This window comes from Anguilla anguilla, chromosome 2, assembly GCF_013347855.1.
Source record: "Anguilla anguilla isolate fAngAng1 chromosome 2, fAngAng1.pri, whole genome shotgun sequence".
NCBI classification, from domain to species: Eukaryota; Metazoa; Chordata; class Actinopteri; order Anguilliformes; family Anguillidae; genus Anguilla; species Anguilla anguilla.
The window spans coordinates 685,912-710,197 of record NC_049202.1 but is presented as its reverse complement, the minus strand read 5'-3'; the positions used below and the strand labels follow the sequence as shown (position 1 = coordinate 710,197).

Sequence of the window (24,286 nt, the reverse complement as noted above, 5' to 3'; positions counted from 1 at the left end):
AAAACATAAGGTGGCACCCCCATCAACCGAGGCGAAATACGCACAGCGCCAAAGACGGGCATGGGTGCGTGAATGAGCCAGAGAGGCTGAACATGTTAGGGTAACTGACCACCTCCAGCCAGCCCTGCATTCAGAGCAGCACAGACAGTAACTGACCACCTCCAGCCAACCCTGCATTCAGAGCAGCACAGACAGTAACTGACCACCTCCAGCCAGCCCTGCATTCAGAGCAGCACAGACAGTAACTGACCACCTCCAGCCAGCCCTGCATTCAGAGCAGCACAGACAGTAACTGACCACCTCCAGCCAGCCCTGCATTCAGAGCAGCACAGACAGTAACTGACCACCTCCAGCCAGCCCTGCATTCAGAGCAGCACTGACAGTAACTGACCACCTCCAGCCAGCCCTGCATTCAGAGCAGCACAGACAGTAACTGACCACCTCCTGCCAGCCCTGCATTCAGAGCAGCACTGACAGTAACTGACCACCTCCAGCCAGCTCTGCATTCAGAGCAGCACAGACAGTAACTGACCACCTCCAGCCAGCTCTGCATTCAGAGCAGCACTGACTGCAACTGACCACCTCCAGCCAGCTCTGCATTCAGAGCAGCACTGACAGTAACTGACCACCTCCAGCCAGCTCTGCATTCAGAGCAGCACAGACAGTAACTGACCACCTCCAGCCAGCTCTGCATTCAGAGCAGCACAGACAGTAACTGACCACCTCCAGCCAGCCCTGCATTCAGAGCAGCACTGACAGTAACTGACCACCTCCAGCCAGCCCTGCATTCAGAGCAGCACTGACAGTAACTGACCACCTCCAGTAATCGTGCTTCAAAAGGCCTCAAGCGCTCTGTGAAAATGGGTGTGCAATTACACTTAAGAAATAACAACCTCACACAACCTCACACAGCCTCACACAACCTCGCACAGCCTCACACAACCTCACACAGCCTCACACAGCCTCACACAACCTCACACAGCCTCACACAACCTCGCACAGCCTCACACAACCTCACACAGCCTCACACAGCCTCACACAGCCTCACACAGCCTCACACAACCTCACACAACCTCACACAGCCTCACACAGCCTCACACAACCTCACACAGCCTCACACAACCTCACACAACCTCACACAGCCTCACACAGCCTCACACAGCCTCACACAACCTCACACAGCCTCACACAACCTCACACAGCCTCACACAGCCTCACAAAACCTCACACAACCTCACACAGCCTCACACAGCCTCACACAGCCTCACACAGCCTCACAAAACCTCACACAGCCTCACACAACCTCACACAGCCTCACACAGCCTCACACAACCTCACACAGCCTCACACAACCTCGCACAGTCAGTTTGTGTGAAGCTCTGTCGTGGGCAAGGTCACTGTACAGGGTGCTGCAGCACATAAAGATCTGACTGATTGGTTAAAAGTGGAAAGGTTAAATGCATGTAGAGAACCCGGCTCATGTCACTAAAATGTGTGACATTTTAAACAAGGGAATGGGAAGGGTTCCTTTTCCATGGACAGCAAACATCAGCATCAGAAAAATCCCACAGATGACTGGCAGACTAAAGCAGCACAGGTATACCCCTTGTGTTTCTGTTTCTGATTTTTTTTTTCTCAGGAAAGCAAACAGGTTGATAAGGAGCTGTATGAGAAGCCAAACACACAGGAGCGTTTTCCTCTCCTTCAACACCGCGGAGGACAGGGAGCCAGAAGAGCGCACGCAGACGCTGATCGCTCTGCACGGGCGCTATGGGAACTGCGCAGTGTGCTGTTTGTTACAGGCCCTTTCTGGATGAGTGGCTTCAGCACTAAAGCAGAGCAGTTTCCCGGGCCGGGGCGGATAATGCACTCTCTGCCCCACCTCCCTAACACCCCCCCTCCCCACCCTCTCTGAAGCCAGGGAGAAGCTGGAGCCGTGTCAGCGGGCTCTTAGACTCTGTGTGGAGAGCTGGACTGACTGGCCATGCTTTATGAGCCATGAGCAGGCCTGGCTCAAACAGCGCCTCCTGCTGGCCACAGGACCACAGGATCCTGCCTTCTCCATCCCATGAAGACCGCGCTGCAGCTCAGCCAATCAGGTGCGACTGCAGCGAGACGCACGTGTGTCTCTGTGAGCGCAGCAGTGCATGCTGGGAGCCAGTGCCGGTGGATTCAGAGCTAAGGCCCGACTTTCGCACGTTTAAAATTCATTCATAAAAAATAAATGTGCAAATATCACAAAACAAAACAAAAATGTAACAAAATCATGCAAGCCATATGCTATTTCACAAGAAGACAAGAATTCACATTTTCAAATATATTCTGTAAGTAACGGTAAAAGGAGCACGCTGGGTTACGCTGAGTTAAAAAGGAAACCTTATAAGACCCAGGATTTTGGAAGAGCTGCAAAACCAAAGGCTGAGTGTCTGAATGACAAGCCGAAACTGCCACGGGCTAAAAATAGACAGAGCAGCACTTCCTGTTCAGCTCAGCCCCTACAGCAGAGAATGCGGTTAATTTAACACAAACTCATTTACCACATCACCCATATTTACAGCGGACCTGCTTTCATGCTCCTTATAAATATATATACATTAGCAAATGACCAGTGCAATCTTCTGATTTAATACAGAATACAACAATCACTGGACTGGCAAATTCACCTTTCTAAATATCATTGTAAATCACAAAATGCAATATCCCCATATCGCTAAAGAATGAACACAACTAAAACAACTATGAACCACCCGTTGGCACTTAACGGAAACTTTTGTTAATCAGGAGAAATATCTTGCCATAACTTTCCAGTTCAATTAGCTCTTGATTTCTACAGGTCACTCCATCTATCACAAGAAGGAACCAAGTCAAAAACAAAGGACAAACCAAGCAGAACTGCCATCAAAGTTCCACAATGCAAAGCCCTGCTATAAAATAAAATCATTTATTATTTTATAATTTTAGGGTTTTATAATAAAGGCAAAGAGGTGTGTTGTAGTTCTATGTAGTGCAGAACTCCAATGTAATTCACTATAGGCTAAATATTATTTAAATATTAAAAATCTGTTAAAGGATAAACTTGAGCCAAAAAGTATCACAGTACATAAAACATACCTGACAAAATAATTTAAACGGTGCAAATTATCCAACAAAATCGTACTTCTAGATCATCTACTGAAGCACATCTCTCTCTGGCAGCTCTGTTGGCACATCGAGAGCAGAGGGCAGAGCACTGAGCCAGTCTGCTCCGGCACTCACACGGTCACTTCCTCCTTTAAAAAAGCAGCCGCCCACACTCCGCTCCTGAGGAGCAGGCAGGTGCAAACACCCTGCGCTCTCTCCCCACACGGTGCTTTCATACTGTAAACATCAATAAAAAAAGAAATAAATCAAGTCCAACACAAACGCGGTCTTCAGTATGTTAATGCCTATCCTCCCTCCCCGACCAAACCTTTACATCAAATCTTTACATCTTCATTTCAGCGATGGCCTTCACAAGTGCTGCACATGCTAGAGAGAGAGAGAGGGGAAGTACACTTCAGATGCACGGAGGGATACTGCCTTTCTGACAGTCATCTGGGGGAAGATAACGTCCCAGCATGTTCGTTTAAATACTGAAACCTGGAGCGTCTGCATTAACTTGCTCACCTTATCTTCACATTGTCTGCAGCAGTTTAGCAGGCGAAATGAAGAAGCCAAGCGTCTGCTTCAGTGAAATGAAGCCTTCAGCTTCATGCTTAGAGTAAGCACAGCGACATAAAGACAGAAATATTCCTGAAGAATCCACCAATGCACCTGAATGGAACTATAAATAATGTACATGTGTCTCCTTCAGGAGGGATTCTGTGGTTGCGCGGTGGGTCATGTTGTGGGCTCCTGACACCATGCCATCAAAGAGCACCACATGAAAGATGCTTCTTACGGCGGACAGATTGTTTCCCCGAGCAACAGGCGCTTACTAACAAAGGGGAGGGGGGGGGGGGGGGTTCTGAAAGCCCTCGTCTGTGACGATGCGCTAATTAAGAGTGGATACAATGGGGCTGAGACTGAGGGTCAGGCTAAGAGCGTAGAGTGAACATGGCCCATGCATTGTGTCCTTATTCTACTGAGCGAAGTGAGTTCCTAATCACATGTGCCACAGTATTATCGGCACTAAACCACGATCAATACCGGAGGGGGAGAGAAGCTTCCCGTTCTGTCACAAAGCCCAACTTCCTGCATCCATGCCACACGTCCCTCACACATAAATATAGAGAAACAGCCCATCCCAAAATCCATCCACCAATAAGCAAAGTAAAGCCAGATATGAGCGAGGCCTCTGTTTGATTCAACGACAACGCTCTTTGACCTCCGCTTCGAGGGGGAAGTCCGCGCGTCCACGGATAAGCAGATTCCTGAGTCTGGACACTAAAATAAATTAACTATACATTCATACGGTTTCAGAACAGGAAGAAAAGGCAGAAACAACCCTTTCTTACGATACACAAATTGCTTTGAAGGACACAGCTTGTTGCAGTCAGCATAAACAGAGGCCTGTGTTGTTTTCTGTCTTCTGTCTATTAACTAATGGCTGAGAAAGAACAGGAAGTTGGTAAATAAATAAATAAAATAAATAAATAAATAAAATAAACACATAGGCAAAAGAAACAACCATGCTTCTGCAGCGCTTGCAACAGACAACCATTCAGCAGCCAATGGAACAGACCCCCCCTCCCCATGGCCTGGGACACATCTACAGCAAACATGTACGGTCGCTCCGCTCGGGGGGGGGTCGAGGGGAAATGAGGTCACAGGGATGGACGTGACGATGGCGGGACAGGGGGTGCGGTGCTGATGCACTTCACAAGCCGCACTGCACAGGAGGAGAACACAGAAGAGTACCTGAATCAGTCTGACAGCGCCTGCAGGAGGTGGTCTCTGTGGGGTCAAATTCAACATTGGTAACGCAGCACAGCAAGCTGGAGCTCAGCTTCTACACTGACACATCAGACACCAGCTCCAACATGGGGGGGGAGGGGGGAGGGGGGGCTCACTTACTCAAACGGCACTGCTTTCTAAAGAAAACAAAACCTGAGAATCATCATTAAACATGTACTGTGTGCCTGACCCGGAGCATGAAATGGCACTGAGAGCTGAAGCCGTCAGGATTCTGAAAATGAGCCACAGGAAGGTTTTCAGCTGGACTGACCAGACAGACGAATGAAATGGCGAGTACAGGGCTATACTTCTGTATAAACGCTCGTAACATCCAACCAAATGCTCACCCTCAGATTTGTTCCACCCTCATAGGACAACCCTGTGTGCCTTTTAAAGTGGCCAAAACTCCACTGGTCCCAATCAGAGAAAGAGTGAGGTTTTACACTGAAACCCCCACAGCAAAGTCCTCTGAAATACTCCAGTTCACTTGCACATTTGTCTTCAAAATACGCCCAAAATTCCCTGAAATACGCCCGAAATACGCACAAACTCCAGAGAATGCGCTTTCATCTTCCTCCTCATCCTCCTTCAGTGTAACTCCATTCTGTGCTCATTCTCTTCAGTAATTATTATTCCAATAAAGGCAGGATGGTGTGAATTACTGACACAATAACAGACATTTCATCAGCATTACTTATGCAGACAAGCTAAGAGCGCTCAGGGGTAAAATCTACCTGGCTGAGGTGGAAACCCAAGCAGAAGAGCTGAATCACACCCTCCCTGTGACTGCGTAATGCATAATAAAACCTTTCAGTCTATCCACGCCTCTGTGCACTCCAACGCCAACGCTAATTTCAACAGCGTCGAGCATGTTCATAAACACCATTCAGCACGTCTTTATTTCTTTAAAAAAATTTGAATCTATTTCCATTAAGGCTCAAAGGTGTTTTGACTTTCAATTACTTCTGTACAAGCACTGCTGGAAACAGGGGGATGGGGGGTTCGGTGGTAGGTGGGGGGGTTTTGGTCGGAGGTGGAGGGGTTGTGTAGGGGGTGGGGGGGGGGGGGGGAGTATAGGAGGTGGGGGGTTGTGTTGGGGGTGGGGGGGGTTTATGCCCTCAGTGTTGGTTTCAGGCTCCATCGGCTCAGCGATTCCATTACTGGACTGTGAGTGGTCTAGCAGGAGGCGTGGCCCCTCCATCCAATTAACCGTGCGGGGGGGGGCATTAGGACCAGCGGTGACACTCGGTCACAGAGCGACTCCCCACAACCACGCTTCCGCCAACGCGCCCCTTTCAGCCAATCAAAACCAGCGCCGTCTCCCATACCTCCCGTCAGGAAGGGGGGGGGGGGAGGGTGTGTGTGTGTGAAGCGGAGAGAAACGCACGCCTTCACAACTCACACACTAACGCACCGTTTTTACACACACACGCGTCTGAACATTTTCACAAACGTGACTAACTGAACTAGTGAAACAGCAGATCAATCCAGCTATCAAAGCACTTTGCGATTTCCATATGAGAAAAGGACAGCAAAGAGGAACTGCAGACTATCCAGGCTGAGATGTCAGTTTGCCTTTGTGCGACACGTTTGACACCCAGCAGACTCAGAGAGGTAGCGTTTAGCACACCTCGAACCCGACACGCCAGGGCAATCCCCAGGGCCTGATCTGCATGCTTGTGCGCCTCCCTGGGAGATAATTGGGACGGGAACAAGCACCAACACGAGCAACAAGGGGTAGAGACAAGTGTCTGTATCCACGGTTACCCTTTCTAAAAGTTTTCCCATTTTAATGGTGTAAAGTTTCCACCCTGCTAAAATAGAACAAGTAAATACTACAGACATGTAACTACACTGTGACCCAAACCTGACAATGAACAAATGAACAAAAGGCAAAGGCTTGCCCCCAGCCCCCCCCCCCCCAAGAAACACCCTAGCATCATATATATATTTTTAAAAATGCTATTTCTGTAATCGTGCAATATTTGATCATATAAATATTCACATGCACATGTGCCCCACGATAATCAAAAGGAAGTCAAACGGTATGAAGAGACAGAAGGGTTTATTCCGGCAGACAGAATGCGAGCGGAGCACTGAAGGGAGTTTAACAGTCAAATCGAAACCCGAAAAAAAGTGTGTTGCGTTGAGGAGGAAACAACATAAACGAAACTCAGCGGAGCAGTGGTGTAGTCTCCAGCCCTGCCTGTCTGCGTCCCGGGGAGACGCAGGGAGGCGAGGAGAGGCAGGGAGGAGACGCAGGGAGGAGAGGAGACGCAGGGAGGAGACGCAGGGAGGAGAGGAGAGGCAGGGAGGAGACGCAGGGAGGAGAGGAGAGGCAGGGAGGAGACGCAGGGAGGAGAGGAGACACAGGGAGGCGAGGAGAGGCAGAGGCAGGAGGAAAGGGAGGAGAGCCTGAGAGGCAGGGAGGAGAGTCTGAGAGGAGACGCAGGGAGGAGGAGACACAGGGAGGAGAGGAGACGCAGGGAGGAGACGCAGGGAGGAGAGGAGACGCGGGACGGAGAGGAGACGCAGGGAGGAGAGCTTTCATGTCCCATTCCTGCAGCAGGATGAGACAGCAGCAGCGGGAAGGTCTGAACTGGCGGAACAGTGATCAGCGTGAGCAGCCGGTCCCGCGGACCGCATTAATATTCCCCCGCGCTTCTGAAGCGCCGAGCGCCCCCGCTTCACGCTGCTGGCAGTAGCTTTTAAAAAAGATTTTTCCGCTTATTTATTTATTTTTTAAATAAAAAACAAAACTTAAGTTTCTCTGGAAGAAATTTCACAATTCTCAGGTCAACCAAGAAAAGAACAAAAGCTTCATTCATTTCTTCCGTAAAAAAAGTCAGATAAACGTGGGGTATTACTCAGCAGTGGCAGACAGATTTATTGCACAAAACTTCATGTCTTAGCACGTTTCTGTAACAAGTGAGTCTAGGAGGTGGGGGCGACGGGGGGTGGAGGAAACGGGATAATTCACACAAATAACCGTTAAGTTGAGCAAACCGCTGGGGGGGGGGGGGGGGGGTGTCTCCTACATAAAATTACAGCACACTTGTTATTAAAATAATCCCTTGGCACAGGAGTCTACCAAGGTTCAGCCACGAGGTTCATTAGGAAACAGGGGGTGGGGCGGCCGTGCCTACGTTCAGGGGGCGGGGGTGGAGACCATTTGGGAAACGAGCACGTGGGGGTCCTTCAGCCAATCCGATTCCGTATGTCTGGAGCTGCTCAGGAGTTTTCTAGAAAAGATTCTGCATTTGCCCTGTACGGCGGTGGAACAAAACGTCTGCTTAATACGTCAAGCTGGTCTGGAATCAGCAGAAAGAACCCTTGTTTTTGACATGCGTCACACCTGATCACGACTGCCAAAGCATCGTTTCAAAAGCTAATCTGCTGCACGCTAACAAGTCATGCTAACGATGTTAGCGTGGCTAAGGTGCAGCCCTCCGTCACTGTGTGATGCCCTGTAAAAGTTCCCGCCGCGTGATTGGCTGAGAGTGCGGAGCGGCTGAATCACAGGCGGCTGTCAGACCGTTTAAACGACGGCAGAAACGGGGCTCAAGTAGGTCAGCCCACCTCCAGGAGAGCAGAGCCATTCTGACCCTCTCTGTGTGAGCGCTAACCAGGTCACACACAGGCAGCTGTTACATCTCGGTCAAGTTGGGGGGCTGCAAGGCCCCAGTTTCACACAGGCAGAACCCCCCCCCCAGCCCCCAAATCCAATCTCTGAGGGTATCATAGTCACAAGTACCCCCTTCTCCCAATCCCCCTGTACCCGACTCGAGTGCTATTTTATGCTCTGACAGCTCGCAGCTTCCCAGACTGTCCTCAACATGACAGCAAAATCCAGAAGCACCCCCCACACACACACGCACGCACACACACACACACACACGCATGCACGCACGCACTCATACGTGTGCACACACACACGCATGCATGCACACACACACACGCATGCATGCACGCACACAGTCATACACACGCACACCCTTGCACCAGACTTACCCACAAACAGCCACGCACTGTCTCTGCCTGTCTTATTTCTCTCTTCAGTGCACAGAACAGGGCTCATGTGTCTGGAAACACTTCTAAACTGGAGTCTGCTTCAGAACAACAAAGGCACACTGGGCAGCCTTATTCTCAGCTCTATGGAACCCAGCAGCTATTTTCAAGCTTTCAGTTTCTATCTCTCTCTCCCTCTCACTGCCTCTCTCTCCCCCTCTCTCTCTCTCCCCCCTCCCTCTCTCTCCCTCTCACTGCCTCACTCTCCCCCCCCCCTCCCTCTCTCTCAGGGCACCCTCTCTTCTCTCTCTGCCTGTCCAGTGACTGCACAATGTACATCAATTATTCATGGCCAGTCTCTGGGTTTCACAGCAGAGCCAATCACAGATGGAGTCCCTGCTAATGGGCTCCTGCTGCACTAGCCCTCGGCTCCCGGGCGCTCGAGCTAGGAATCCTCAGGAGACAAAGAGAGGGAGAGTAAGGTTAAGCTTTTGAAAACTTCACACGGTGCGGCACACGGAGGCAAGCGTAGCGCACTGAGCTGAGCGTAGCGCACTGAGCTGAGCGTAGCGCACTGAGCTGAGCGTAGCGCACTGAGCTGAGCGTAGCGCACTGAGCTGAGCGTAGCGCACTGAGCTGAGCGTAGCAAACTGAGCCGCGCGCAATCCGAATCAACAGAGCCAGCGCTCTCCACGGACACCTCCGCAACCAAACAGGAAGTGGCACTTCTGCGCCGTTTAAGGGTTAAAAAAGAGAGAGAGAGAGAGAGACAGAGTGAGACAGTGAAAGAGAGAGGGAGAGAGGAAGGGAGGGAGGGAGAGAGAGAAAGAGAGACAGAGAGAGAAAACCAAACGCTTATCTCCTCACCTCGGATGAATGCAGCTGTTACTGATGCATCTTCCTTTGCTGTCTAGTGATCCATTGCTCCCTGTCCCAGCACACACATCACACACACGCAGCCTCAGCCTGTCCCAGCACACACATCACACACACGCAGCCTCAGCCTGTCCCAGCACACACATCACACACACGCAGCCTCAGCCACTTCGCCAGAAGGGAGGGGGAAAAAAATAAAAGCGCAGGCAGCTCACATTTCAAACTTGCAAAGGGGGGCGGAGCCTAACATGTGAGACAGCGCGTATCTCGGCCAGAGTCCAGGGCACCAATCAATTCACTTAAAGCAACATTTGTTTTCCAGAGAGCGACACCAGTCCTCCCAGACGCTACAGATGGAAATTCTTCAGGCTGGTATATTTAGCAGCGATGCCGCCCCCGCTTGCAGCGGAGACTAAATCCATCAAACCAGTCCTGCTAATTAAGGGCCAGAGAGGGAGCTTCTCCAGGCAGAGTGGGGTGCTGCCCGGGGGGCAGGGCTGGAACCGGTGGGGTGGGGTGGGGTGGGGTATGAGGGTGGGGTCAGGGGGAGGGGGGGGGTCCAAGGTATTGAATGAGGCGTTATTTCAACACAAGTCCTTGTCAGGAATCCAAAAAGATTACACGTAGCTTTACTTGTAGTCAACTTTATCCCAGGCTGTCAATATTACGCAGTTAAATTAACAAAGCAATAAAGGGAAAATCAACAAAAATTCATTTTCATTTAGTATCACCTATAAGTCAAACTGGAGAGCACCGTGCCAGAAATGTAGAATACTGTAAGACGAACTAACCCTTAAAAATGAAAAACAGTGAGAGAAATGGCACAGGTGTGTCTTTAACGACAGTGTTAATGGTTTGCATTAATTCCCCTCTTCAAACTATTTAAAAAATTATTTTAAAACTATTTTAAGTAACGGAAGTAGCAGAATATCACCTCTAATTAAACACGTGCAAGATGTTTCATTTATTTATTCATTGTAAAAAAATTTAAAAAAACACTAATATGCCTGTTAACGGCTTAAAAGTACAGAATTTCTGTTCGGGACTGTGCATCTTTAATGAGTTAAATTACTGCTACACCTGTTCCTCTGTTAAAACACAAGGCTGGTGAGAGATGCACATTCGCCCCCTGGGTCTTACAGCAGTACATGTGCAGCACTGAAGAGCGGGATCTTACGGAATAGCACTGAAGAGCGGGATCTTACGGAACAGCACTGAAGAGCGGGATCTTACGGTATAGCACTGAAGAGCGGGATCTTACGGTATAGCACTGAAGAGCGGGATCTTACGGTATAGCACTGAAGAGCGGGACCTTACGAAACAGCACTGTGTGCTGCAGCAGCCAGCGGCTCTATGGCTAACCCCGGGAAACACTTTCCTGTGCAATGCCCTGGCCGTACTTCCAGGAAACACTACGAAGCCACATCCCCGATTACACATTACACTCACCGACATTGTGCTGGCTCAATGGACCCACAGTGACAGGTTCAGGGGCATTTTCCCAAAGCTTATGCCCGACTGAAGCTCAAAGCAAGCCTGGAAAATTAGAGGCTATTTAAAAAATATAAAACCGAGTATTTACTTGGTCTTCTCGATGACGATATTCGGTTATCATGCGTTATGTAGCGGGTGTAAACTCGGCTAGTCCGCTAGTGAAGCACAGTAGCCTACAGGTGCGGTAAAGTGAAGCTATCGTAGCAGGTTACCGTGACAACACTCAGGCGACGAAACCGTCTGATTCAAAAATAACGGCTATGGGCGATTTCGCCGTTATCTGACTGGTAACGCTGTTCCAGGGCACGCGGCCCGCGGGGACCTGACTGAGAGGGCTGTTCTCCTGCAGCTAGCCTTATAAACTCAGGAGAAAACTATTCAGACTTAAAATTAAAAAAAAATTTAAAAGTAAAACAAAACATGTTGTTAATATAAATTGGGAGAACAAAGTATCCTGATTTCTAACTATACCCTAGGCTATACTTTCAGGTATTTTGAAAATCTGACAAGTCACAATGATGTGCAAGACAAGTCTGACCTACCAAAAGCTTTTAAAAGTCTTTCCTTCTCTTTGCAGTTGTTTAAACTACAGCTTAGTTGCAAAGATTGCAAAAAATCACTCCCCCCACCCCCCCAAAGAAGAAAACATGAATTTCCAAATCTAATTAGACAACTTAAGAAGTGTTTGACACTACATAAATAATAATTAAGAATAGTGAAATAATTATCCAAGTGTAGTCTCAGTGTGCAATTAAAATATTATAATGACATAATTCTTTATAATGATGAAACCTTCAACCTCTAAAAAAGTCTCCATGGTTGGCAGGATCCAATCAGAAATGTAATTTTTGTGTCAAAAACAGAATGTGGAGGTAAGTTCCACCCTTTCAGCCTTCTGAATAGTTAACAATATTGCACTCTAAAATCTCTAAAAAAAATCAATGTTTTAAAATAGGGATCATGTTTCTAAATATAATATGCATTATGCTTGTTAATAATTCATCAGCTGCCCTCTTGCTAAGCAGTAATCCTGTGGTAGTTCACTGGGTTGTTCTGCAAGGTCATTTTGTTGGTACGGGCTAGACCAGAGCTGGCCCTAGAGTTTTGGTGGCCCTAAACTAGAATGTTGTTGTGGCCCCAAAGAGACCAACATAAATTACAAAAACCACTTTAAACTCAAATAGTGTTGCCCTGGGATGGCTGTGGCCCTCAATGACTGCGCAGTGTGGGATAGAGAGGCAGTTCCCTGGAAACGCACCCCGCCTCTCAATACCGAAATCAGGTCTAAGAGCGACGTGCGATCGCTAAGACAGCCAAAACAAACCGTGTCTCGGGTTCCCTCGGTGTTTGCCTTCTTGTCAGCCACTGTAAACTGTGTACACAAACATGCGCCCAGCGCTGGAGGATATCTGTCACCGTCGACACGGGCACTTTGCGTGCTTTCACACCGCGCGACGCAAACGGGGGCGGAGCTGAATTTACGACCTGCCGACAACATTCTTTATCACGACCGGAGTGAAGCCAGCTGCTTCACCAGTTCAGGCAGGGGCGACACCAGGCGACACCCGCGTTTCACACCGAAGTCGCAACTTATTACCATAATGTGAAAAAAAACGGCACGGCGCAATTAAACGATTTCACAGCATAACTGATCGGATTCAACTGGTTTTACAGGACGTGCAGTACAGCTAGGAAAGATTTACTTGGTTTAGCAAGAAGCTGAACCTGACTTCAGCCCGACTCAACAACGTACCGGTCCGCAGCAGACTGAGCTAACGGAACGATGCTAGGTTTCACGACCAACGCGACTCTGGTGAAAACAAACCTTCCATAGATTTGTTATGTACAAGATTCTTACATTAGGGAATATTGGCATATTTCTAATAAGTCCCAAGGCCCAAAATGATATTAAACTTAACGTATTAATAGCTTTCCATGCGTGTCCCACATTACAGCAGTAGGGAGTCTAATTGCATGTAAAAATGTTGAGCCAATTTGGTCTTTCTGGAGCATGTTCAGGAGAAGGCTACTCACTGCACTGTTCCATCCCAAAAAATGAAGATTTGCCTTCACTGGAACTAAGGGGCCTAGCCCAAACCATGAAAAACAGCCCCACATCAAAGAGTGTCCAGGTACCTTTGGTCATAGTGTATTTATACTATTTAAAGAGTAAACACAAACTGTTAAAAAACATTAAACAAACATAATTATTTCAAATTGTGCTTCATCAAATGCCAAACTGTTGTGTTTTCATTTATTATGTCAATAAACAAAGCCCTTGTTACAAAGGTTTTGTGCAACAAAACAGCACCTGTGTCACGGTATTTACCTTTTAATTAACTTCCTAATTAACAGGGGGGAAAGATATTTTACTGCACAGACACTGGAAAAAGCAGGCTGCAACATCTCATGTTGGGACAGGCTGGAAAGCCAGAAAGCTTGCATCACAGTCACACCTTCTGCATCCTGTCAAAACAGTCAATGAGACGGAGCGGGATGGTGCAATCGAAGCTCCCTCTGGAAATGAGGGAAGTAATGGGTGGAAAGGTGTTTTTATGCAAACACGTTCATCTCTAAATACGTCCCCGGTGAAAACACGGGGGCCTTGGAACACCGCAGCACGAGCTCACGGCGTGTTGTTCAGGGGAGCGCTCCGAGGAATACGCTGATCCCAAGCGCTCTGAGGAATACGCTGATCCCAAGTGCTCTGAGGAATACGCTGATCCCAAGCGCTCCGAGGAATACGCTGATCCCAAGCGCTCCGAGGAATACGCTGATCCCAAGCACTCTGAGGAATACGCTGATCCACAGCGCTCCGAGGAATACGCTGATCCACAGCGCTCCGCGGAATACGCTGATCCCAAGCGCTCCGAGGAATACGCTGATCCCAAGCGCTCCGAGGAATACGCTGATCCCAAGTGCTCCAAACGTCTCAAAGTGGATATCTGAAGCGCTAACACTTGAAGGAACTGTATCCAAATAGGGATTTTGGTTATGTTTTCAAACAGAAGGTGCATATGTGTCTAATCAAGGCATAATTTATATGTAAAATTGCTGATCCCGAAATGTAGTTTCATATGGTGTAGTTCAGGAATGGAATTAGTTGTGAAATATTAACTCTTAAAATAATGTTTGTGAAATACTTGTGTATAGCACAAGGAAGTACGTACAAAAAAATAAAAATGTTTTGTTGAAAGTGCGCTGCCCTGCGTTTGAAATGAATGCTTTCTCCTAACTGGTTAGAACTGAGGAATTCCTTCTGCTTGTTGAAGCACAAGCGATCTGGAATGTGCCACCCTGACCCACACGGGGAGAGTCGTGATTAAGCACTCAGATTCATACGACTGCACTGGATCGTACCAATATCCATGTGGGGGGGGGGGTGCTTCCATAAAATGAAGAGAGGGCTCTGTCCAGTTCCACATGCGCCCTCTGTCAGGGAAAGAGCCTGGGGTATTCTGGGGTATTTCTGGAGTGTTGCCTCACTCTCCTTACAACATGACCGAGTCTTCATGTGCTTTTTGGATGAATGGACTCAGAAATCACACATTAATATGGCAGGCCAATCCCACCAACAGCAAGGTCACAACTCAGTCCCCCCCCCCCCCCCCAACACCCCTAACCCTAACCCCTCTGCAACTCCCCTAACACCCCCGCCACACCCCAAACCCTACAATTCCCCCCCACTACACCCCTAACCCCTATGTCACAAGCCAGGGGAACAGATTCATTATCAAAAAAATATGTCTTGACTGAAAATCTGCACGCTCTCAATGTTCATACGAGTTCAATCCTGATGAGGTCTTCCCTCATGCAGCATTATGCTTATCGGCTCAGTATTTAAAGTGGATACACTTCAGAGAGTATGTCCGGCCTCAACACTGCGCAGCTCAGTCTGCTGATGAGGACACACATATTTTTTCAAACAGCTGAATGTTCAGAGGAGAGTTTATGTTGCCTGTTCAAATTAAACTCATACTGCTGTAAAACGTGTTCATTGGTGTTCAGTGGTCATGTAGCATCAGTTCACATCAACATTAAAGAATATTTCCATAAATGGTGCGGCTTCTCAGATACTGAGGAATATGAGCTTTCTGAAGAATACATGAAAATGTTTACAAGAAATTCAGAAGCATTTAAACGTTATCTTCTGTAATCAAGACCATTCACAAAGCTGATATTCTTCGTTTTTATGCTTTTTATCTTAATACTTAATTACTCCTGCTGCTTTTTAAAGACCTCTTGTGATTGTCCTCTTCTGAAATCCCCATTATGAGAGGAATCTTTGCACCGATAGAGACTGTGACATGTTTTCTGTGTGAGTGCGACACAGTGCTGGTTGAGAAAGGGGACCTGCTCACCTGCCTGGCTCTACGTCTCTGACCCTCCCCCTCATGAGCACATCCATCCCACACAAACCCCACACAAACCCCACACAAACCCCACACAAACCCCACCGATGGAACAAAATCATGGATTAGTTCTGATTTAATTCAGTAATTTAGTCAGTTTTAATTCAGTACGCTGTGCCCTGTTCCCATACAAAAACGCTCTGACACAAAGAACCATGTTTAGCTCCAGTAGGCGAGACTCTCAGGATTTCTAAAATATCATCTGTAGTATTTTAACAATTTTTAAATCAAATTTTGCTTACAATCCCAACAGTTGCCTGACATTTAAAAGCAGAGAGTAACTCTTTATATCTTTAAGACAAACAAGAAGAGCAGGGTACACAGTAATCCAGACAAATCCGTTTATACGATACGCCCTTCTGGCGCGGTTCTCCACTTGGCCGAGTCCATCGTTTTTTATGATATTTTTTTAATCAAAGCGCTTCTTAAGAGCGGAGGACCATAAATATGACAGGAGGAGAAATCGCGTCGGCTGGATTCATTTCAGGCCAAGGAGGACGCAGAAGCAGCAGCCATCCTGGCTGACCAATAACACAGGAGCAATCATCCTGGCTGACCAATAACACAGGAGCAATCATCCTGGCTGACCAATAACACAGGAGCAATCATCCTGGCTGACCAATAACACAGGAGCAATCATCCTGGCTGACCAATCACACAGGAGCAATCAGAGCATTTCCATCAGGAGCTGAGGCCTCGTACAGAATGAATGATGCTCTGCAGCAGGACGTGTGCAGGGGAGCACAGGTGGCAGCCGAATTGATAAGATGCCTTTTAAGCGGCGTTTCCACTGGCGCTGGCACCGGCCGATTACACCACCTTAACAGCCGTCTGAACACGAGCCGCAAAGTGGGTAAACCGCAGAACAGTCGTTTGGTGATTTATTTAATCCCCCACTCCAGACCGGCTAATTAAACGATGAAATTATTTACCTAACATGATGACTGACTAGATTTAATACAGCAGGCACTGCGATATCACTTTGTCATTCGTGTTTCTACCTTCCTGACTGGTTCAGTAGAGGGGCGCTTCTACATTCTTTTTGGTCACAGAGTGTAAAAAAAAAATAAAAAAACATGATTCTGATTTCTGCTCTGACCAATTATTCTCTCTTAATATTCCGACCAGCAGTACAGACCAACCCTGCATACCTCATGACTTTATCATAGCAGATAAAATAAACGATTGGGCTAATTAAATAATTAGGAGCTGAAGTCACACCTAAATCCCAAAAGTGGACTGGCCCTCATGTGCAGTATCAGAGGGACCACAGAACGCTTCCACCTCAAGTGGAGTGCTGTGCACAGGTCTCTCACACCCACCCACCCCCCCGAGTTTATTTAAAGGCTCCTTCAGACTAACCGAGGTCCACACTCCCGTGTTTATTTAAATCAAAAGACAGATGGCGAAGCGAGAAATGACATCTAAAAGCGGAACACTCAGACTCCGGTGTTATTTAAGAGCACAGACGGTGTTGGAGGATTATAAACGCGTGAGCCATGTTCCACCAGCGTTCTGCAGAACATGAGGCTTTGAGTCGAGTTCTCCAGCCCTGCAGTGACTGAGCAGATCTGCAGTCTTTACGCTGGACAGAGCCCAAGAACAGAAGCAGACCAGCTAAATAAATTATTGCAAAACGATGTTATGCAAAGAACAGCCTATTCAATTAAACCCTTTTATCCACCGGCTCTCTCCCCCCCGTCCCCCCCCTTCTCCCCCCCTCCCTGACTAATCTCATAACAGATGCATTCCAGTGTCGGTTTGCTCTCTGGGAAACTCTGAGGCTCCTCCAGCGGCCCCAGCGAATCACAGACACCGAGTCCCCATCTCCCGTATCGGATGTCCGACCCGTCGCCGCCATCCTGGCTGTCCTGTGATTGGCTGGCTGCGGTTTCTCAGCAACGGCCCTGCCCCCGGGCCAGTGTGAGTGCCTTTTAAGAGCCGTCTCTCCGACAGACCCGTCAGCGCGCGCCACTTCGCCGACTTCCTGTCTGCCCCAACCCCGCCCTCCCCCCCGGCTCGCCCGCCTGTCCCCCCGCCCAGCACGCTTACCCCCCCTCCCTAAAACTTGCTCACTTTTTCAAAACATATTTGTACGTCGCTTTGAATAAAAGTGTCTGCCAAATAAACGTAATGTATTGTAATATTTCCACAAAATAAAAAAATAATAAATAAAAAACACAAACAAACAGTATCCATAACAACCAAGAAAGAGAGATGCCAAAAGGCTTTTGGTCAGAGGATGTGGTGAATCTGTTACACACGGTTTAGAGAGCAAGCCACTGCAGCAGCAATAATCCCACAGATTCAGCTGTTAAACACAGGCAGGTGATCATCCCGCAGATTCAGCTGTTAAACACAGGCAGGTGATCATCCTGCAGATTCTGCTGTTAAACACAGGCAGGTGATTATCCCGCAGATTCAGCTGTTAAACACAGGCAGGTGATCACCCTGCAGATTCTGCTGTTAAACACAGGCAGGTGATCACCCTGCAGATTCAGCTGTTAAACACAGGCAGGTGATTATCCCGCAGATTCAGCTGTTAAACACAGGCAGGTGATTATCCCGCAGATTCAGCTGTTAAACACAGGCAGGTGATTATCCCGCAGATTCAGGCAGGTGAGAAGTCTCAGCCTTTCTGAAGGTTTCTGAATGCCCCCTCCCCACCCCAGTAACCATGGTTATCTGCAGAGCTCTTATCTGTGCATTTGTCTTCATTCTGGGCAGTGAGCTCTGTCAGACCGTCTCCAACCGCAGGGGATAAGCACTGCCGGCTGCCCAACCCCCCCCCCCCCCCCCACCCCCCCACCTGTCCCGACTGCATATCCATCACCTGATATTCTCCGACATTTTACTGTGACAAATGTACAAGAACGGGACACTTCAGGGGGCTTCTTTTCAAAGACACCGTCAAAAGATCCTAATAAAGCCCTGTCCATCAAACCTTTTCAGATATAATTTGGCAGTTAAATTTATGAGCAGATGTGTTTTACTCTGAGCGTAAATGTGGTGAATAAGCTCAATGCACAGGGCAGAGAGCAAGCATGGAGACAAACACACACGACTAAGTCGGCACATTTTTCAATAATACATCAAGAGAAAATTAAGACAGAAAACAGGTAAGCATCTCATCGCTGTTCCGTGCATTACATTTTTGATTATATTAAAATCAGCACATTTTAATGGATGCATGGCCAAAATTCTCCAAATTATAAACAAAAATGTCTTTGTGACACGGGGCCTAGTCTTGACAAGCACCTGTTATTCCCAACAAGGGAAAACTTTTAAAATGCAAAACACAAATATTTACCCACAGTGCATTTTCCATCCTGAGTGCCACACATACGCTACAGCGAATGATCACTCGATCATTAATTTAAATTTACACCTCAGGTGAGGTCAGCATGCCAGCCCTGACACAGCAGTATAAGCAGCACAGCATCTAAACCCCACAAAGAAATCTCAAATAATTAAATGCAACCAAACTAACCACAGATAAACATGCTAACTAAAGTACACTGCATCTTGTTCACATTTAAAATCCATAAACATGCTACCTTCAGCTGTGTTTTGCTGAAAATAACACAAAACCTTAAAAAAACAATTAAGCCATGTTTGTGAACGTAACAGACAAAAGAACAATGCAGTGATGCTTTCTGAACAGATGTACACGTCATGCACATTACCTGAGCAACAAGAAACATTACTTGCTGCGTAACCATGGTGACAGGTAGAGGTTAAAGTGCAGCTTTAGAAGATCCTGGGTCACACCAGGTCAAACGGACCTCGTCCCACGGGAGGTGGGCGGGGTCTGCTGACGCGACGGAGAGGGCGGAGAAGTGGCGTCTCACCTGCTGATTTGGGGGTGAACTTGTCCCTGTTGGCGGCGCACACTGCCAGGAGCCGGTAGCCCAGGTCCAAGTCAAAGCCCTGCTGTGCCGCTACACGACTCACCACCTGCGCAGGAAACGCACCGTCAGGGAGGAGAGAGGGAGGAGACGCACCGTCAGGGAGGAGAGAGGGAGGAGAGAGGGAGGAGACGCACCGTCAGGGAGGAGAGAGGGAGGAGACGCACCGTCAGGGAGGAGAGAGGGAGGAGACGCACCGTCAGGGAGGAGAGAGGGAGGAAACACACCGTCAGGGAGGAGAGAGGGAGGAGACGCACCGTCAGGGAGGAGAGAGGGAGGAGACGCACCGTCAGGGAGGAGAGAGGGAGGAAACACACCGTCAGGGAGGAGAGAGGGAGGAGACGCACCGTCAGGGAGGAGAGAGGGAGGAGACGCACCGTCAGGGAGGAGAGAGGGAGGAAACACACCATCAGGGAGGAGAGAGGGAGGAAACACACCGTCAGGGAGGAGAGAGGGAGGAGAGAGGGAGGAAACGCACCGTCAGGGAGGAGAGAGGGAGGAACCAGGAAACACACCATCAGGGAGGAGAGAGGGAGGAACCAGGAAATGCACCGTCAGGGATGAAGACAGGGACCGGCAAGCGAGGAACTGAGGAAGCGTACAGACTCTCTCTCTCCTGTCCTGCACGATCCTTCACTTCTGAGATGACATAGGCTGTCCCACAGTGAGGAGGGGGGGGGGGGGGGGATTACTGTACTTTACTGCTCCCTGGATTTATTCTGTGTTTGGGCTGCTGAATATTTTAAGATCTGTACAGGATGCACAGAATTATGCCATCCTAACCATCTTAAACAAGCTCCCACAGGAAACACGAGAGCCAACACTGCAGTCAAGACAGTGCGCTCATATTCTTGTGTGTTTACTGCAAAGTCCTCACCAAAAAGCTAACGTGAGAAAGGTTCAGAAACATTCTTCTGTTGCTGATCTGGTAGTGCTAGCCTTAAATGAGCATCAGTGAAGGGTTGTTTTATACTTTGATATATAATCTATTCAAGGAAACACCTGACAACTAGTTTTAAAGATTAAAGAAATATCAAATCACACTCGGTGATGTTAAGAAAAAAACACAGCCTATTGGATGGATCAAAAGCACTATAAATAAGCTCCATTAATCAATAAAGCACAGGCTTATGGGTGTATTACTACTATGATTGAGTAACTTGTGTCACCCACAAGACCGGAATCCGCGGATCTGACAATGTCAGCAATGCAGTAACGTCCCGTAACACTGCTAATAAAGTCAAGGAGCGGCTAACATTTGTGTAATAATAAAGAAACAAGAGCCAAGTGATGCGACACCACACTTATGCCCACTGAGAGGGCACATTAAGCCAGACCCAACACGGCACTAGAGGAGCTATAAATCATGATTAAGTGGAAAATCTTGCCTTGATTTACCATCTCTATTATCTTCAGCAGAAGCCCCTCAGTCCTTTTGACCTTACAGGCGAAGCTTGTTATGGTGCAGGGAGAGCAGTGGAGGTGGAGACACGTTTTTTAAACTCAAGTGCACGCTTTGTCTTTCTGCCCAAGTCGAATCTGGCAGCATTTCAACCAGCTGCCAAGAATCCCAACTGCCACACTACCTCGTCTGAGCACAGCCCAGATACTTCTAACACCACAAAAAGACAATTACACACCTCTGCCAAACCCACAGCAACTGCACATGGAGAGAAGATTAATATGCGTGCATCGTCTAATTAAAATAATCTCATAAGGAAGGAGAGCTGAACGGAGTCAGTTGAAAGCAGCATGCAGTGCTCGTCAGAATGCCTAATTGCACCCAGGAGAAGGCCAAACAATATCTGCTGTGTTGCACAATTATAAATGTTTTCATTTTTAGCAACTGATAAGATTTCAGCCACATGACTGACTCAATCTCCAGATTCTTGCCAACTTCAATTTCCTTGTTGCAACTCTGAGCAAAATCTCTGCCAAGTGAGAGAATGTTCTGTACTGCCAGACGAGCCGGCATCAGTTCTCCTGGTTAATAGCCGCATTTCATCTGGCAAGCTCACGCTGAACACGAGTCTTCTGGTAAAACAAGCACGACGTGTGCAATTATGCAAACAATGAGAACAATAAATTATGTGTGAATACCAATACACTTACAGATGTTTAAATGCAATCATGTTTAAGCCTTTAAAAACTTGAATATAATGCAATAGGATAAAGCAGCGCTATTGTGAGCTAAGTAACCTGTTATATAAAGTTAAGTCTCAATGTTTTTATACCTGGTATAAGAATGCAAATAAAACCAAAATCCTATCGTGCATGTCAAGCATGTTATTGAGTCGAGAGTCTACAAAGAGGACATGAGCAAGGAGTAGATCTTTAAGAGACATTTCACATAATATAAATCAGGGCTTTCTAAACTGCATACACTCTGTCTAAATGTTCAGAAACTGCAAAGCAATATTAATTCAGAGGGAGAATGTTACTTGGTGCCGTATCAATTCTGTGAGATCACAAGTCAAGGAGCCAGCCTGTGTTTGCACTGTCAGCGGACTGAATACAGGGCCATATCATTACAGCACTGCGTTTGTGTGAACACAGTCGCACACCAGCAGGAGAACACTTAACATGGCAACGTGCGTGACCTCCACTGACTGGGTCTACGAGGTCTGCTTGTCACTGCCCTTTGAAACTAAAGCACAGGAGCAAAAGGTGAACTCAGCATCGCGCTGATGGATGTATGTGTAAAACATTCGTTTGTAATTAGTCTAATCCAAGCTTCCGAGGCCTACGAACTTGAAGGGCAGCTTTCGCAGTGTGGAACTGGAAAATCCGCGGGATTTTCACTACGGGAAACAAATCGAATGAGCAAAATGCAAAGAGCAAAAAAACCACCCGCTGTGGCACATTAAGAAGATAAAACCACCGGTTCGATGATGCTTTGAACTTCGAAAAAGGTCAAAAGACGGCGATTAAAATAATATAACAAATGCGTTCACGAATATTAAAGCACGACAGCACAGAAAACGTACATAGCCTAGCGCACTCAGGAGCTCATGAACGGAATAAACAAACAAATTATTACAACGAACGACTTCATCCTCTTCGTGCGGCGGTGTGCAGAAAGCCGTTACTGGCGAAGACGTTCAAAAAAAAAAAAAAAAAAAAAAAAACATCAGGCAGCTCCGGAATGCAATTTCGGCAGAGAGCCGCGCGGTAATTACGTTTTTTTTTATTTTTTGGATCCGCGATTGAAAAGGCGGGGAGATACCGCGAGTTCCGTGTGTTCCGTGCCGCCGCGCTCCGACACCGCGAGTCGCGTGGCCAATCAGCTCGCCCCAGGCTGGAGTGTGACTGACAGCTCCGCGTCTGTCAGCCAGCATTCAAATCCTCCGCCATCTTTAATCTTCACACGGCACGCAGCGCACTCTCGTACGGGCGAGGGGCGGGGCCTGCAGCCCACAGACTTTTATTCACAGTGTGAGGAGCTATCTATTAGTGCCCTTCATTACACGGATGAGAACAATTAAACCGGATTGCTTTAAGGACCTGCTAAAATAGAGCGAGGAAACCTTCAACAACTATCCGACGTTTCTCTCTGCACGTCTCTAAGCAGGATGCCCTGTGGGTCAACAAGCTTCAGAACAGATCAATGTGCAACCAAACATTCCTGTGATTCCTGCTCTTAAATGGTGGGTGTTTCGTTACAAAACACCGTTCACTCGCTTTTCACAAAGAGGATAAAGACCGCTGATACTGAACTGATTAAATTCAGCCTTGCACACACACAGCTGACAGGCATTTCCCTTCTAATTCTCAAACAACCCTTAATAAATGCAAAAGAGGAATATGTAAAGTAATTTGCACGTATGGATGTTTGAGGAAACTATTATGGGCCTACTAATTAAACGACTAAATGCTCTTACAGGCTTCATACAGCGTGGCTAAACTGTGTGGCTTTTAACTGGGGAATTAAAAGCTTTGAAGCCTTATTACTTAAACAACATTGATTACTTGGTGGTCTGAACACTTACTGCTCTGTGTGTCCGGACTTCTCTGCGTCCTTCTCAGAGTTCTTTAAGAGCTCGTCAGGAAAGGCACATAACTGTGCAGGCTGCGGTGTTGTCACAGCAGAGCTCAGGGCACCAGAAACAGGATTCGGCTCAAACGCAAGCAGGTATTAACACAACAGATTCTCATTGAGGCCTTCGGTACAGAACACTGCTCTTTGTCTTCTTGATACAAAAGATAAACAGACCTAATTGCTTTCCACACAGACAGAACAAAGGAACAAGGCAGGCGGCTGAACAGAACGCAGCTCGGGCAAGGCGCGACTGAGCTTCGGGTTTTTGTGTTTGTGGAGAATGTTTTTCGCCAAATGCAGTGTCAGGTTTTTGAGCACTTGTCAGTGGGGATGGGGGGAGTGGGGTTGTTGTGCTACGTTAAGTCAATGCCTTTTTTCAGCCCAGCCTGGCTGACTGGCCGATTCTCATCATTATATATTCTCATGTTCTTGTGTTGTTTTTCCACAGATTTCCTGTGACCTTGCAGAACTATACATTTTTGGGGTCTCTCTGGGGTCTCCTCAGAGGCACGGTGAGTATTGCTCTAAGCCCCGCCAGTGAACCTGAACTGGGGGGTTACCAGATTTGGGGACTGGGGTTTGGGGGTTAGCTCAGGGGGAGTTCCAGGTTGGAAGGTTGAGGGTTAGCTGAAGTG

General features: G+C 47.7%; 1 protein-coding gene across 5 annotated transcripts in view; it reads right to left on the bottom strand.

Annotated features, from left to right (window-relative positions):
- The window catches only part of zmiz1a (zinc finger, MIZ-type containing 1a), a 147,933-nt gene that overhangs the window by 22,617 nt on the left and 101,030 nt on the right, over positions 1-24,286 (bottom strand). For 3 of the 5 annotated variants that reach the window (XM_035403904.1, XM_035403909.1, XM_035403905.1), the window contains exons 6-7: positions 19,556-19,661; positions 4,879-4,914 (exon numbers count right to left, since the gene is read on the bottom strand). In XM_035403904.1, the coding sequence (XP_035259795.1) occupies positions 4,879-4,914; positions 19,556-19,661 (142 nt within the window). The remainder of the gene's footprint in view (positions 1-4,878; positions 4,915-19,555; positions 19,662-24,286) is intronic. The other 2 variants (XM_035403906.1, XM_035403908.1) reach the window with 1 other exon arrangement.